At 43.1% G+C, this 15,336-nt stretch overlaps 2 protein-coding genes across 2 annotated transcripts in view; both read left to right on the top strand.

The window, feature by feature from the left end:
- LOC127057598 (elongation of very long chain fatty acids protein 4-like) overlaps positions 1 to 13,610 on the top strand; it is a 35,302-nt gene extending 21,692 nt beyond the window's left edge. Inside the window, exon 9 of the mRNA XM_050966490.1 lies at positions 13,518 to 13,610. The gene's annotated coding sequence lies outside the window, so the exon portion shown is untranslated. The remainder of the gene's footprint in view (positions 1 to 13,517) is intronic.
- KCNA5 (potassium voltage-gated channel subfamily A member 5) lies at positions 10,310 to 13,524 on the top strand. The gene has a single exon (XM_050965530.1). It carries the CDS (start codon positions 10,469 to 10,471, stop codon positions 12,338 to 12,340), a length of 1,872 nt encoding a protein of 623 aa, XP_050821487.1. The 5' UTR covers positions 10,310 to 10,468; the 3' UTR covers positions 12,341 to 13,524.
- Positions 13,611 to 15,336: the final 1,726 nt, after the last annotated feature.

The raw sequence follows: 15,336 nt of genomic DNA, 5'->3' as shown, positions 1-15,336 counted from the left end.
TTGTAGGCTCTGAAGTTTTACATTATTTTGTTTTTGAGTGGTCATGTAACAAAAAAAAAATCTATATCAGTAAGTTGCACTTTCATGACAAAGAGATTGCACCACAGACTTGTATGAGGGGAATTGAAAAATATTATTTCTTTTGTTTATCATTTTTACAGTGCATAAAATAATCAAATGTAATAAATAATACACACTTTGATTTCAATTACAACACAGAATACTATATATATATATATATATAAACCATCCAAAATATTTAATACATTTCCATTGATATTCTATTGTTTAATAGTGTGATTAACACTGATTAATTGTGATTATTTTTTTAATCGTGATTAATTTTTTGAGTTAATCGCATGAGTGAACTGCTATTAATCAACCACTCTGCTTTTTAGCAATGAAGCCCAATGGGAATTGCTCAGTTCTTAGAGCAGGCAGAAAATCTTTACTTTTCCCATTTATAATTTTTGTTACTGATTATTATTGCCATTACTTATTTTTTCCACTCAGAAGTGGAAGAGATTTAGACTAACATTGATAACCGCCTACACTATTAAATCGTACTGTTACATAAAATCCCATATAAGGCTCGATCCTCAGTTTGTATAAATTGTCACAGATCCTTTGAAAGTCAATGCTGCTGTACATCAGCTGTGACATGTGGGTGGGATTTTCTAAAATAGCCTGCATGGCTCTTTAGTGCTTCTAAGTCACTTAGGGTCCGTTTCATTTCCAAAGATATTTAAGCATTTAAAGATGTAGCTAGTGTCTAGTGGGATTTTCAAAGCAACTAGGTGCTTAACTGAAAGTAATTTAAATGGAAGTTAGACACCTTTGGAAATCCCATCCATAGCCCATAAATGACAAACCTGAATTTACTGCATTCTAATGTTCTTGTTAAAAACTTGCAGAGTGTTTGCCCAAGGGTGATTTTTCATTGCTGAATCACAGATTTCTGAAATTAGAGTTTTCTAATCTGATTTCTAACATACCCATAACAATGCTATACCAAATATATCCCTGATATATCTAGGTGCTATGGTCAGATAATAATAGTACAGTAATAGTAATAATAATTAATATTAAGCGGGTACAACTTGGCTGCTGCTGACTTGACTGCCACTGTACATTGAGTGGATATTTTTAGAGAACTGTCTACAATGACTCCAAGATCTCTTTCTTGAGTGGTAACAGCTAATTTAGACCTCATCATTTTATATGTGTAGTTGGGATTATGTTTGCCAATGTCCATTACTTTGGATTTATCAAAATTGAATTTCATCTGCCATTTTGTAATACAGTTACCTAGTTGTGTGAGATCCTTTTGTAGCGCTTCACAGTTTGTTTTGGCCTTAACTATCTTGAGTAATTTTGTATCATCTGCAAATTTTGCCACCTCGCTGTGATCTGGAAAAAGAGATAAATTTATGAATATGTTGAATAGGACTGATCCCAGTACAGACCCCTGGGGACACCACTATTTACCTCTCTCCATTCTGAAAACTGACCATTTATTCCTACCCTTTGTTTCCTATCAATTAACCAGTTACCAGTCCATGAGAGGACCTCCCCTCTTATCCCATGACAGCTTACTTTGCTTAAGAGCTTTTGGTGAGGAACCTTGTCAAAGGTCTTCTGAAAATCTAAGTACACTATATTCACTGGATCCCCCTTGTCCACATGCTTGTTGACCCCCTCAAAAAATTCTATTAAATTGGTGATTTCCCTTTTCAAAAAACATGTTGACTCTTACCCAACAAATTATGTTAATCTATGTGTCTGACAATTCTGTTCGTTACTATAGTTTTTACCAGTTTGCCCAGTACAAAAGTCAGGCTTACTGGCCTATAATTGCCAGGATCACCTCTGGGGCCCTTTTTAAAAATTGGCATCACATTAGCTATCCTCAAGTCATTTGGTACAGAAGCCGATTTAAATTATAGCTTACAAACTACAGTTAGTAGTTCTACAATTTCACATTTGAGTTCCTTCAGAACTCTTGAGTGAATACCAACTGGTCCTGGTAACTTATTACTGTTTAATTTTATCAATTTATTCCAAAACCTCCTCTAATGACACCTCAATCTGGGACAGTTCCTCAGATTTTTTACCTAAAAAGAATGTCTCAGGCTTGGGAATCTCCCTCACATCCTCAGCCATGAAGATTGATGCAAAAAATTATTTTAGTTTCTCTGCAATGGCTTTATCATCCTTGAGTGCTCTTTTAGCATCTCAATCATCCAGTGGGCTCACTTGTTGTTTAGCAGGCTTCCTGCTTCTGATGTACTTAATTTTTTTTTGCTATTACTTTTTGAGTGTTTGGCTAGCTGTTCTTCAAATTCTTTTTTGGCCTTCCCAATTATATTTTACACTTCACTTGCCAGAGTTTATGCTCCTGTCTATTTTCCTTACTAGGATTTAACTTCCATTTTTTAAAGGGTTCCTTTTTGCCTCTCACTGCTTCTTACACTTTGGTGTTTAGCCATGGTGGCACTTTTTGGTTCTCTTACTGTATTTTTTAATTTGGGATATACTTCTAAGTTGAGCCTCTATTGTGGTGTCTTTAAAACGTTTCCATGCACCTTCTGACACTGTACCTTTTAATTTCTGTTTAACTAATGTCCTCATTTTTATGTAGTTCTCCATTCTGAAACTAAATGTTGCTGTGTTGGGATGTTTTTCCCACCATAAGGATGTTACATTTAATTATATTATGGTCACTATTACCAAGCGGTCCAGCTATATTCACTTCTTGGACCAGATCCTGTAGCTCCACTTAGGACTAAATTAGCGATCATGAAGTCTTTATTTGCAGTATTCAACTTTTGAAATTTAAACTGGGTGATTAAAGTTATTATCAGAGTTGGGCATCTTGTCAAGTGGTAACAGCTGAAACTTAACAGTAGAGGTTTATTCTTCTGGCATGTTTTCTTTAAAAAAAAAAGGCAAAAAATGTGAATTTCCCTTTAATGTCATGTCCCTAGAGTTAAAGATTACATCAAAGTAATATACTGTAAGTAGCAAAAGGATGGAGATTAAAAAAATCAGGCACGTGTTTGCAAGTCGGAATGATTCATGCTCTTTGGTGGAGGCCAAAGCTTTGAGAGTGGATTGGAAAATACCCTGTAACAGCTGGATTTGTAATAGTCCCTGGGCCCGATCCTGCTTTTTCTAAAATCAGTGACAAAACTCCCATAGACTTCAGTGGGAGCAGGATGATATTGAAATATGGCCTATACACGAGATAGTACCTAGAAGCACCACTCTAGTCTAATAGATGGTCTTGTTTTTAATTTTTTTCTATTTCTTTCTTTTTGTTTTAAGAGGCAGGGTGGGCCAGTGCGTAAGACACTGGATCAAGAAATCTGCATTCTATTGCCAGCACTGCAGCTAAATTCTTGTGTGATATTGGACAAATCAATTCATATCTATGTACCTCCATTTTCCCCTTTGTAAAATGGGTCTCATTAGGTCTTCTTTTGTATGCACCTTGAGCTCTCTGGAGAAAAATCACTATATAAGTGTATGTAAGTGGCCTGATTTCCAGAAGTTCTGGGCACTCACGGCGGCTCTTCAAGTCAAGGGGAGCTGGGGTCTTGGCACTTCTGGAAAATAAAGCTGCTTTTTTTCTGTGTGCCTAAAAAATGTCCACGTTTAGACATTTTGGCCATAATGCACCAAATTAACCAGAAAATTAGCCTAATGTTCAGTTTAAGAAAGAAAATATCCCTGAGGAATTATAATCTTAATCAAAGCAAAATACAGAAAATAAAATAAATCTTGCTTTTAAATCTTTTCCATATACTACAATATATGACGGTAAAGTGCTAAAGGACGTGTGCATTAATTCTAGGGAAATATAAAGGATAGGAACACCAGCTGGCTTTGTTATAATTCTCAGAGCTTTTCAGCTATTATCAATGTATGTGATGCAGTGTACAGTCCAAAAGCAAAGGAATGAATCTACACAGCAGTTTTCTGCATCTCATTGGATGAAGAGGGTAATTTAGTAGATTGGCACATGAAATAAATAAAAAATCAGTGGCACAGAAATACACATCTGCACAGCTTACATTAAAATGGATCAGGCACACACTATAGATAGTACAGTGAGAATGTCTTGAATTCATTAATGAATTTCTTTGTGGATTAGACCTTGATGGAGAAAGTGCTCAAATACAGATGTTTACTGTGATTTGTCAATGGCCTTCTACTTAATCCTCTTGAATAGAAAATAAGAGTCACACAGGGGTCTCCCTCAGGGACTATGGCAGTTTGCAGAAACTCACTCTCTCTCTGTGGCCTGAATCATCACAACACAGGATCAAGCTGCTGGAGGATTAGCAAAGGGAGGGCATGGATTTGCCTTTAACCCCTTCAGCAGCTTCTCTGCTTCAAATGGCTTCCTTACCCAGGAGGGACATGTTATTTATACGTTAGCTATGGCATGAATGGAGAGGAAACAAGGGGGAAGGTATGGTAGATACTCACTTCCACAGCTGACCCTGCCCCCCCACTCCACCTACCAGTGGAGGCCCATTCTCCTACTCCAACCCCTACACCAGCTGAGATCAATGGTAAAAGCTGATCAACATCAAGAGAGAGCTCAGCAGGGCTTGTTACAGCTCAGTGTCATATGTATTTCTAGGGTGATGCACCTTTGCAGCACTAGTGAGGATGGGATGCATCAAGGGGAAGAGCACATGGGCACACAGGTAAATGAAACTGGAAGCAGCTAGTCTCCCCAAGATGATTCATAGCCAAGAAAACAAAATTATTTGTGTATGTGTCCAGAGTGTGGGGCTGGGCAGGGAGCATCTGAGGGTACATCCACACTACAGGATAAATTCGAATTAGCTTAAACCGATTTTATAAAACAGATATTATAAAGTCGATTGTGCGCGTCCACACTAGGCACATTAATTTGATGGTGTGCGTCCGTGGTCCGAGGCTAGCGTCGATTTCTGGAGCAGTGCACTGTGGGTAGCTACTGTAAAATAATGAGGCCAATAACGTCGATTTGCGTCCACACTAATCCTAAATCGATATAGTAATATCAATTTTAGCGTTACTCCTCTCATTTTGTAGGAGTACAGAAATCGATTTAAAGAGCAGTGTAGTGTGGACGGGTGCAGCGTTAAATCGATTTAACGCTGTTAAAATCGGTTTAACAGCGTAGTGTGGACCAGGCCTGAGCTGTGCAAAAAGGCTGGGGTTTGGGGTTGTTGTGTTTTTTTGGTTCATTGGAAATTTTAAAAAATTTTAAAGACACACACACACAAAACCAAACTTTTTGGGTTGGTCCAAAAGCATATTTTTTTCAAAACTATCAATAAATAAATGTTTAAAAATGTTTGGGATAACAAACATTTCATTTAGATGTCAAGAATTTTTTAAAGGTTTTTAATTAAAAAAAATAAAATGGAAGGGAATTTCTAAACAAAATGTTGTTTTGCATCAAAATATTGACCTTTCGATTAGAAAATATCAAAACAAAATGTACTGACTTTAAAAAAAATCAGTTTTAGATGCAAACACATTTGTGAAGCTGAAAAGTCGCTCAATGTTTTGGTATGGTCAAATATGCTTTTTTCACTGAAAAAGGCTTTGGCAGAAATATTTTGCTCAGCTCTAGCTGGCATGGCCTGTGAAGCTAGTACATGCTTCCCATCCCCATTTCTACCACAATGGAGAATGTGGCCAGGGTGGGGACTCTGCTCTGGACTGACTGAAAAACAAGTAAAGATGGACGCTTGGGGTGGGGGGTCCTTCCATGGCACATTGTGCAATTCTCTGTATTTTAGAAAAATATAGACCTTTCAAAATAGAGGTTCAATGGTAAATATATGTATGATTATATTATTTATCTATGCCTGGGAGGGAGCTGGCAGAGGGATGTATGCTTGAGTATAAGGAGATAATGGGTTGGGTACAGGTCTGCCTTTAGAAAGGAGATTGAGGTATGACAGCTGGGATACCCTTTTTCTTTCTCAGGCACTTGCTATGGGAAGGCCTTTCCAAGGCACTGGTGGGAAAAGATGGGAGCCTCAGCCAGGCACTGGCTCCTCTTCCTGTCCACACTTCAGAGTCTCCTTCCTGGTAAGGCCTCATTTCACAAGCCAGTGAGAGGGGGTGTTCCAGGGGAGTAGCACTCTTTGAAACCAGGAAAAGGGAAACATTTCCCTCTGCTCTTAGCAAAGGGGAAGAAGCTGCCCTTTCCTGTGCATCCCGCTTGCCAGGAGAAACCAGCAGCAGTCAGAAGGGGCCTGCCCACCTAAAGAACCAGAGGAATCCCATTTACCAGCCAACCAATCACCAGAGGAGGTTTGTTACCCAGGCCACAAGCCAATCCACCTGGTCCTTCTATGAGGAACAGATAGGAGAGCCATGTAGGAAGTATGACAAAGTGAGAGTGGAAGTGTTGATTTCTTTGACACATGGATGGAGCTGGAAAGAATGGAATGTTTTGGTGTGGATGCAAGTGTGGTTGGGGTTATGTTATCCAAGGAATGTCATATGTATCACTGAGTGAAGTGGAACATTTCTGAGAAAGCCCCTTTTTAAAATATTGGCAGCACTACTACTCTATCTACAAGTCAACCTATTTTCCATGCCTTCCTCCCTATCCAGTGCCCTCTGCCTGGAGTTTCCATAGACACTACTACCCTTCAAGAAAGCATTCAGCCACACAGCCACTGCTCACTGCACTGAGAAATGTGGGGGCCCTGAACAGAGCTACTCCCTGCTTCCTGTCACGTCCTTGCTTGTCCATCATGCCCCCCTCACACAAAACATCCTGAAAACCTGCTCTGTATAGAGGAAGGGGACCCAGACTCAATGGGACAAGGACATGAGGGTTCCCAGGATGATTAAACTGGGAAGCTGGTGGGGGGAGGGGGAGAGACAGAGAACAGAAATAGTTGTATTCTACCCAAACATTGCCCACAATCCCAAAGTAGTCAGATGTTTCTGCTAAAATGATCAGCAGGGCAAGAACTAAGGATGTTGCCATTTTAATTTCCTTTATTAGGTTTCAAAGTTAACACCCTACCTGAGCTAAATGAAGACAGCTTATCTCTCTTTTAAAGCTATAATTCCCATTTGCCTCCAAAAGCAGGAAAACAGCACTGCATCAATTCACCTTCAGAAGGTTACCTTCACAACTGTAAGGGCTAGAACTTTGTTTCAAATGAAAGCTTAAATTCTTCAGAAACTCCTGCAGTCATCAGATAAATGCTGGTACAGTGTGTCACAGAGTGCGTGCTCTCTCATGCCTGACTGGGGCTAGGACAGAACACTCTGGGAGGCAGAAATCTGCCTGTCCTTCTCCCATTCTCTCCTCTCCCGGCTCCCCAAAAGAGGCAGTAGCATCAACTCCTAGATGCTGTGCCAGGAAAGGCTGTGATCTCAACCATATTACTGCACTGTGTATGTTAAGTGGGGCATGAGGGTGGGAAGGAGAATTGCAGAGAGTGTTTCTGGGGGTGAATATAGATGAATGCTTCAAGAATATGCATTGAGCTGTGCATCCACCTATACTCACCCCCAGAAACACCCTCTACAATTCTCCCTCCCATGAGTGTGGATCTGTATGTGACATGTGTATGAAGGGGTGAAGGTTAGTATGTATGGGATGTTTTTGGGGGTGTTTGTCAACATGGATGGATTAGTGTGGGTGCAATGTGGGAGAACTGGTTAAAGAGAATAGGCTGTGTGTGTGTGAGAGAGGAGGTTCATTCATACACTTCTGTGAGTGGGTAAGTGCAGAGGTGTAGTGGGTTTATGTGTTCATGAAAATACAGTACAGGTACATGCATGGGAGCATACATGGGTGGATGTGCCTGGGTATGGGTGGGTGTATACAGGTAATCCAGTGTATGTTTGGGAAACTTATATGTTCTTGTGGATGGGTGTCAAATGGGTGAATGTGAGCAGGGATGTGTGTCTGTGGGTATGTATGAGTGAGTTTTTAAGGGAAGAGGTTCATGAATGGGTGTAGAAAGTGTTTACAGTGATGACTAGATACCAGAGCTCTTTTCTGGAATATGCTTGCTAGCTCCATGGCATCCAAGTGGAAACAGTGGAGATTTCTTTCCACTCCTGTGATTTGATAGTAGTACTGGGATTGACTCGGAGAGGTCCGGGCTAACTTCTGGTGATGTATGCTTTTGAAATGGGATTATTATTCTCTTGGAGGGAGGCTATAGTCAGGAATCTTTGCTACCAATTGGGTGCTATTTGCAGGTCTGTCTGATGGCAAACACAGCAATAAATAATATCCCAGAGGGTATTAAAATGTGTTTTGCACATTTGAATTATTATCTAAATAATTGGTGTTGTGAAATAAGGGCCCCATGTTGCAGATACACACACTAGTTTGCTCCTGGGCCAGTAGTCCTATTGGATTCAATGGGGACTGCTCACGTGAGTAAAGTCACTTGTGTTCACAGAATTGGACCCTAGGTTATAGCTGCATAGCCTTACATGTCATTGATATTGTGTTAGATCTGGGAGGCAAATTATAGAACAGAACCGTGTCAATAGGAAATAATCACTAATGACAACCATTTAATATAATTATGTTTTTTTTCTATTTCAGGAATGGTTAATATGTGTGGGCATATGTTCTGTACAGAGATAACATTTTACATTAAGTGGAAATGAATTAATGCCCGTGAAAGGAGGCAAATCATTATACAGCCACATGAATATAACAAAAGGATGCAGTAATGAATAATGTTCCTGCAGTGGTGCATAGCAGAGGGAGGAAAATGGTTTTCCACTTTAATATTAAATATTTTACTTCTGATTATTTCAGAAACCCAGAAATCCACAGCAGTTAAAAATAGGTACAGCACATTGTAAAATACTGAATATTACAATATTCTTATACATATTTATTATAATCCCCTATAGAAATTGAGGAGATGTACTGAAGATGGCAAACAAATAATATTTTAGCATTGATTCCACTCAGTGTGATAAGGGGCTCCTCAATCCGTTTTCTCTAATAAATTTGAATCTATTGACATTTACAAAGTTTTGATGTGGATTAAGAACCTATGTCAATGGAAAACATGATCAATGGTGTTGACATGCTGAAATCCTGAACAGAAATTTATTCGGATGAAAATATTTTGTTTTCTCCTTGGGAGGGGCTTTGAAACAGATATCAGCTCATGTTTTCTGCAGGCTAAGCAAACTCAGGGTAGGCTCCAACACCCCATTTTTTTGTTCTTTCTGAACTTGGAAAAAATCGAAAGGCCAAAAGAATCCCCAAAGTGTGTTCTGATTATGATTTTCATTATGTGTATATGAGGTTTTGTAGCCGGACAGACTTTACAGACCTCTCTCTATAAAATCCTTTTAACGAATAATCCATGAACGGGGACAGGCAGTATAATCCTTTGTTTCAGCTTGAACTGGTTGTGTGTGCAGGCATGTGTGTGAGAGAGGGAGCGTGTGTGTGTTTTGAAGTGGGGGCGATGTCTATACATTCACTATAGGACAGGCTTAATTGTATAACTTCAATCGCTCATGTACCCTACAAACGGAAAATACTCCCTTGTGGTGCGAGATACAATTTCCCATGTCTTTTCTTGCATCACATTATTACAGCGGTTCTGGGTCCTGTCTAGCCGATCCTTTTCTCCTCAACCCATTTCTCCCTTACACCGCTTCAAACGCACTGGCATCAATGGATCTGTAACTGAAAGGAGACTTTCTCTGGGTCTGAGCTGGATGGTTATATTCCCATTAAAGCCCACTGCGATCGCTGTCCGATGGATCCTAGTGGGCACTTTGCCGAGTAAGGAGCTCGGGAATGGTTCCCTCTTTTACCATATTTCACTTTTTTTCCCCTGCCATTTCTCCATGGAGAACCGTTCCCCACTCCCCATGGACCAGATTCAGATCCCAGTGAAACCAGTGTGCACCCGGAGTAGATCCACTAATTTCCCTGGGTCTGCTTGAGAGTGACTGAGATCCAAGGGGGAGAATTTCCACGGTGAAGTCAACTACCTGTAGTGCCCTTCTCCCAGCTCAGCTGCCCTGACTCCCGGGCAGTTCCCACTGCATGGAGGAGTGTGCACGGCACCGGAGCATCCCCTTGTCCCCCGGGGGCCGCCGCCGCCACCGCGAGGGGCAGGGCTGGGCGAGGGGCAGGGCGGCTGGCCGAGGCGGGCCGTGTTTGCCAGGCGGGGATGCTGTAGCCTGGTAACCGCTGGCTGTTTGCATTGGGGGGCGCGGGGAAGAAGGGATCCTCTTTGACGTCAAGCCTAATACTCGCTCGTTCATATCCGGGTCCCCGCGCGGTTCCCTGGGGCTCGGCTGGGCTGCCTTTCGCGGCGCACTAGCGCTCCGGACAGGAGGCGGCGGCCGGGGGCAGCCCGGAGGTGGCCGGCTCGGAAGGAGGGGAGCGCACTATGCCCGCCGCCTGCCCTGCGCCTCCCTCCCGCCGCTGCCCATGGAGATCGCGCTGGTGACTTTGGAGAACGGAGGCGCCATGGCCATCGGGGGAGGGGGCGAGGATGCTGGAGGCGGCCGGGCGAGGCGGCGGGGGGACCTGCTCCACATCCCCAACTCCGCCGCCGCCCCAGCTTGGCTGAATGACTGCAGCGGCGCCCCGGAGCAGGAGCAGCGGCGGGCGGTCAGCGGCGGCTGCGGAAGCAGGAGCGACAGCAACGGCAGCACCAGCCGGAGGGTGCCCGGTCCCCGGGGCGCCTCGCCGCCGCCAGCTCCTCCCCAGCCGCCGCGCCCCTACCCTGGAGGGGGCGAGGAGGAGGCGACGGTGCTGCCGGAGGAAGGCGGGCACCGCTTGGGTATGGCCATGGCCGCGGCGGCCGAGGAGGAGGAGGAGAGCCAGCGCGCCCTGCACCACCAGCGGGTGCTGATCAACATCTCTGGGCTGCGCTTCGAGACCCAGCTGGGCACCCTCAACCAGTTCCCGGACACGCTGCTGGGCGACCCGGACAAACGCATGCGGTACTTCGACCCGCTGCGCAACGAGTACTTCTTCGATCGGAACCGGCCCAGCTTCGACGGGATCCTCTACTTCTACCAGTCCGGGGGCAAGCTGCGCCGGCCAGTCAACGTCTCCATCGACGTCTTCGCCGACGAGATCCGCTTCTACCAGCTGGGCGAGGAGGCCATGGAGCGGTTCCGGGAGGACGAGGGCTTCATCAAGGAGGAGGAGAAGCCCCTGCCCCGCAACGAGTTCCAGCGCCAGGTGTGGCTCATCTTCGAGTACCCGGAGAGCTCCAGCTCCGCCCGGGGCATCGCCATCGTCTCCGTGCTGGTGATCCTCATCTCCATCATCACCTTCTGCCTGGAGACCCTGCCCGAGTTCAGGGACGAGAGGGAGCTGCAGGCCCCCCTGCCCCCACACGGGGCAGCCCTGAACGGCACCGGCCGGGAGGCCCCCCCGATGCAGCCCCCCAGCAGCCTGTCCGACCCCTTCTTTATCATCGAGACCACCTGTGTGATTTGGTTCACCTTCGAGCTGCTGGTGCGTTTCTTCGCCTGCCCCAGCAAGCCCGAGTTCTCCAGGAACATCATGAACATCATCGACATCGTGGCCATCATCCCCTACTTCATCACCCTGGGCACCGAGCTGGCTCAGGAGCAACAGGAGCCAGGGGCCTCCAGCACCACCAGCAACAACAATGGGGGCCAGCAGCAAGCCATGTCCCTGGCCATCCTCAGGGTCATCCGCCTGGTCAGGGTCTTCAGGATCTTCAAGCTCTCCAGACACTCCAAGGGGCTGCAGATCCTGGGGCAGACTTTGAAAGCCAGTATGCGGGAGCTGGGGCTCCTCATCTTCTTCCTTTTCATCGGGGTGATTCTCTTCTCCAGTGCTGTGTACTTTGCCGAGGCGGACGACCCAGACTCCCATTTCTCCAGCATCCCCGATGCTTTCTGGTGGGCGGTGGTGACTATGACCACTGTGGGCTATGGGGACATGAGGCCTGTCACTGTAGGGGGCAAGATTGTGGGCTCCTTATGTGCTATCGCTGGCGTGCTGACCATAGCCCTTCCCGTACCTGTCATCGTGTCCAACTTCAACTACTTCTACCACCGAGGAACTGACAACGAAGAGCAGGCTATTCTCAAGGAGGAACCCAGCAGCGCTCAGGGCAGCTCACCTGGGGGGGAGCTGAAGAGAAGTCACAGTAAAAACTCTTTGAACAAATCTGTTGTGCACTTGGAAAACAGTGAGGGGATCAACAATGGCACTGGATCCTTAGAGAAAACCAATATCAAAGCTAAAAGCAACCTAGATCTTAGAAAATCCCTCTATGCACTGTGTCTGGACACCAATAGGGAAACAGACCTGTAAGGAGGGGAATGAATTTGGGTTCTGAGGTACAGCAGGATTTGTTGATGTTGGAAACTATATGTATATATATATATATATACAATTTTTTGTATCACTTAGACAGTATTTTAAGTCAGCCTATATTTTATAATTGAACAGATCTCCAGGAGTACATGTTTTTATGTTCTTTTTTCCAGGACACAAAGGGTCACCTGTTTTTTAAATAGACTAAGAATAAGCTACACTCCATGATGCAGGCGCTGGTAAATTATTACAGTGCAAACTGGTGTTATTTGTAGACACTTACTTTAGCAAACTGTGATTTTAAATGGGTCATTTGTAACTAATTCACTTGCTCAAAGTTTAGTATTAAAAGATTGGGAGGGGGGTTGTGTATGGAGGATGAATGGATATTTTTTGTACTGTAGTTTCAAACTGAAATTATTCCAATATATTTTATATATGTGTAATTGTATTTAAGAATGAATGAGGTATTTATTTTCCTGTGAAACATGACTTCATTAAAGCACTAGAAACATTAGCTAAGAAACACTTTCAGATTTCTCCCTTGTGATCAGTACAGATCTGGTTAACTAGTATGTGAAGTGAATTTGGTGCTTTTAACCCTATAGCAGAAAACTTTGGTTTTGTTGTTGAGAAAATGTTAGTTTTTTGTGAGCCTTAAATTATTAAATATTGTAGATATATTTCTTTATAAGTACTTTTATTAACAATCTTACTGTTTCAGAATTTCTAATAATTCAGCCCTGTGCTTTAAATCCCAGAAAAAAATTGTGCATCTTGTTGTTTCTTTGTTTTAATACCGCTGGTATAATTTTGAGATTTTTTTATAGGCTATTGTCTGCTGTTACTGGTTTTTATCCAAGTGCACAACAGATCAAAAACAGTGGGAACTGGGGGAAAAAACTTGAAAGCTAATCCCGTGTGCAGTATCTGCAAAGCTTTTTTGATTTACACTCCAGGTTTCTTTAGCACATGAATCAGTCACATTGCGTACCCAGGTCATTTGTATAAATGGCTTGCTGTTTTTAATGATCATATTTCAAAAACGGATGGCACTTAGAGTCTGACATGGCACAGAGTGCTGCTTAAATAACCATCATGTGGCTTATGTCTTGGACTGAGGAGGAAAGAACCATCTTTCATTGAAATGTTTTCTTTTTCTGTTATTTCGAAGCAAAACCATCACAATGTTATGGATTTTACAATTTCAATCTTCCTTAATGACAATGACAGATCATCTTCATTTTGATGACATGGCACTGTGCAGCTACCTTAGTGAACATTGAAATGACGTTGATTCGTTACTTCAAATCAAAGCGCTACATTATCATTTCTGTTGCAAAGAACTTACTGGTTTTTTTTGCATACTTCTGTTGCATTGCTGAAGGATGTTTCATGCCTTTACCATGGCAAGATTAGCAGGTCATGGAAGAGAAGTCTTGATTGTCAACACTCAAGGTTTGTTTTTATCAAATTTTCAATGCATTTAATAGTTACTTAAGACAAAAATATATTTTATGCAAGATAGTAAACTGTATGCACTGAAGTTAGTGTAAATCAACCTTGAAAAAATTTCCTTAATGCTCCATAATCCATGCACAATATCTACCCTACTCATCCTTTACCATGATTGATGCTAATGAAAAAAAGTGATGTTTCCCTCCTGTTCCAAAAAATATGATTCATGCCAGCTGAGCAGGCAAGTAGAATCTTTTCAAGATGGCGTAAAGAAATATCACATAAGGCCCAACTCAAAACCAGTGACAATTTGCCTGAGAAAGGAGTGCAGGATTCTTCCCGTTGGCATTAGACCTTTATCTTTTAGATTGGCTGTGATGCTGTAGTCTGTTTAAAAATCATTCACAACAAAAGTTACAAATAAATGGCCCTATCCTGGTGCATTTCTGATATAGGCAAACTTGTTTTTTCAGTGGGTGTTCTGCCTCCATGAGAAGTGCAGCCTATAGTGAGGTTGAGCAAAAATGTCAAAAAAAAGTAGATGCCACAGTCTGCCTACTGCAGCTCTTAAGGTCTTGATCCTCTAAGGCCTTATTGGAGTTGCTGTTATGGGCAAATAGTCCCATTGACTTCAGTTAGTTCCTTTTTGAGATACCTGAGTGGGGCTTGCAGGATTAGGCCTTGACTATGTCTCCCTATCACTGTTCCCCTAGTTCTCCCTCCCTCATATTCTCCATTGTTTGTTCTCCCACTTGGGTCTTGTATTCAGGTTAGGCTGTAATCTCTTTAGGGGAGGGACCCAAATGTTTCTACAGTGCCTGGCACGCCAATGGGGTCCTGATCCTGTTTCGGTTCTCTGGGCACTAGTGTAATAATACACACTAAGTGCAGTCTATGGAGTAGCACTGTTGTAAAATTGATTCGGGTGAGAGCAGAATCAGATCCAGTGAGTTTGGGGAGGTAGCATAGAACTTAATCCTGCAAGGTGCAAAGTATCCTTAAAGTCCAGTTACGTCAATTGGTCAAATTCTGCCTTTGATTATGCTGGATGGTCACAGGTTTAATTGAGGGGAACATTTGTCCGGTATGAGTTGTGAGTGCTCAGCATCCATCAAGATCAGGCCCTAGGAAAGCAAAGGAGTCTTCTTCTGCACAATGCTGTTTACAAGCCCATCAGATCATTCTTTATCCTTCAGGCTGAACACTCACATGGACTGTCTGATGCTTTCTTTTGGTGCTGGACTGTTTCACATGCTGCATTTTTCCCCAATAAAAGGAAGGAGCTGTCAAATAAAAGGGGAACCAATTATTCTTCAGATATGATTGAAAATACTTGTTTGGCTTGGCTTCTTAAACTGTCAATCACACATTTAGATTTGATGGCTTTTTAAGAATAAGAGATTGCTGGAGGCTTATTAGGTAGAAAGAGATAGCGCCTGTAAGGTGCTGAGGATTTGGATTCAAGAAGTGCTTGGGCCCTGGTTCATCAGTGCACTTAAGCATGTGCTTAAGTCCCATTGCCTTCAGTAACTACT

This window comes from Gopherus flavomarginatus, chromosome 1 (assembly GCF_025201925.1).
Source record: "Gopherus flavomarginatus isolate rGopFla2 chromosome 1, rGopFla2.mat.asm, whole genome shotgun sequence".
Lineage (NCBI taxonomy): Eukaryota > Metazoa > Chordata > Testudines > Testudinidae > Gopherus > Gopherus flavomarginatus.
Note: the sequence above shows the minus strand (reverse complement) of the source record. Positions and strands in the feature narration are given on the sequence as shown.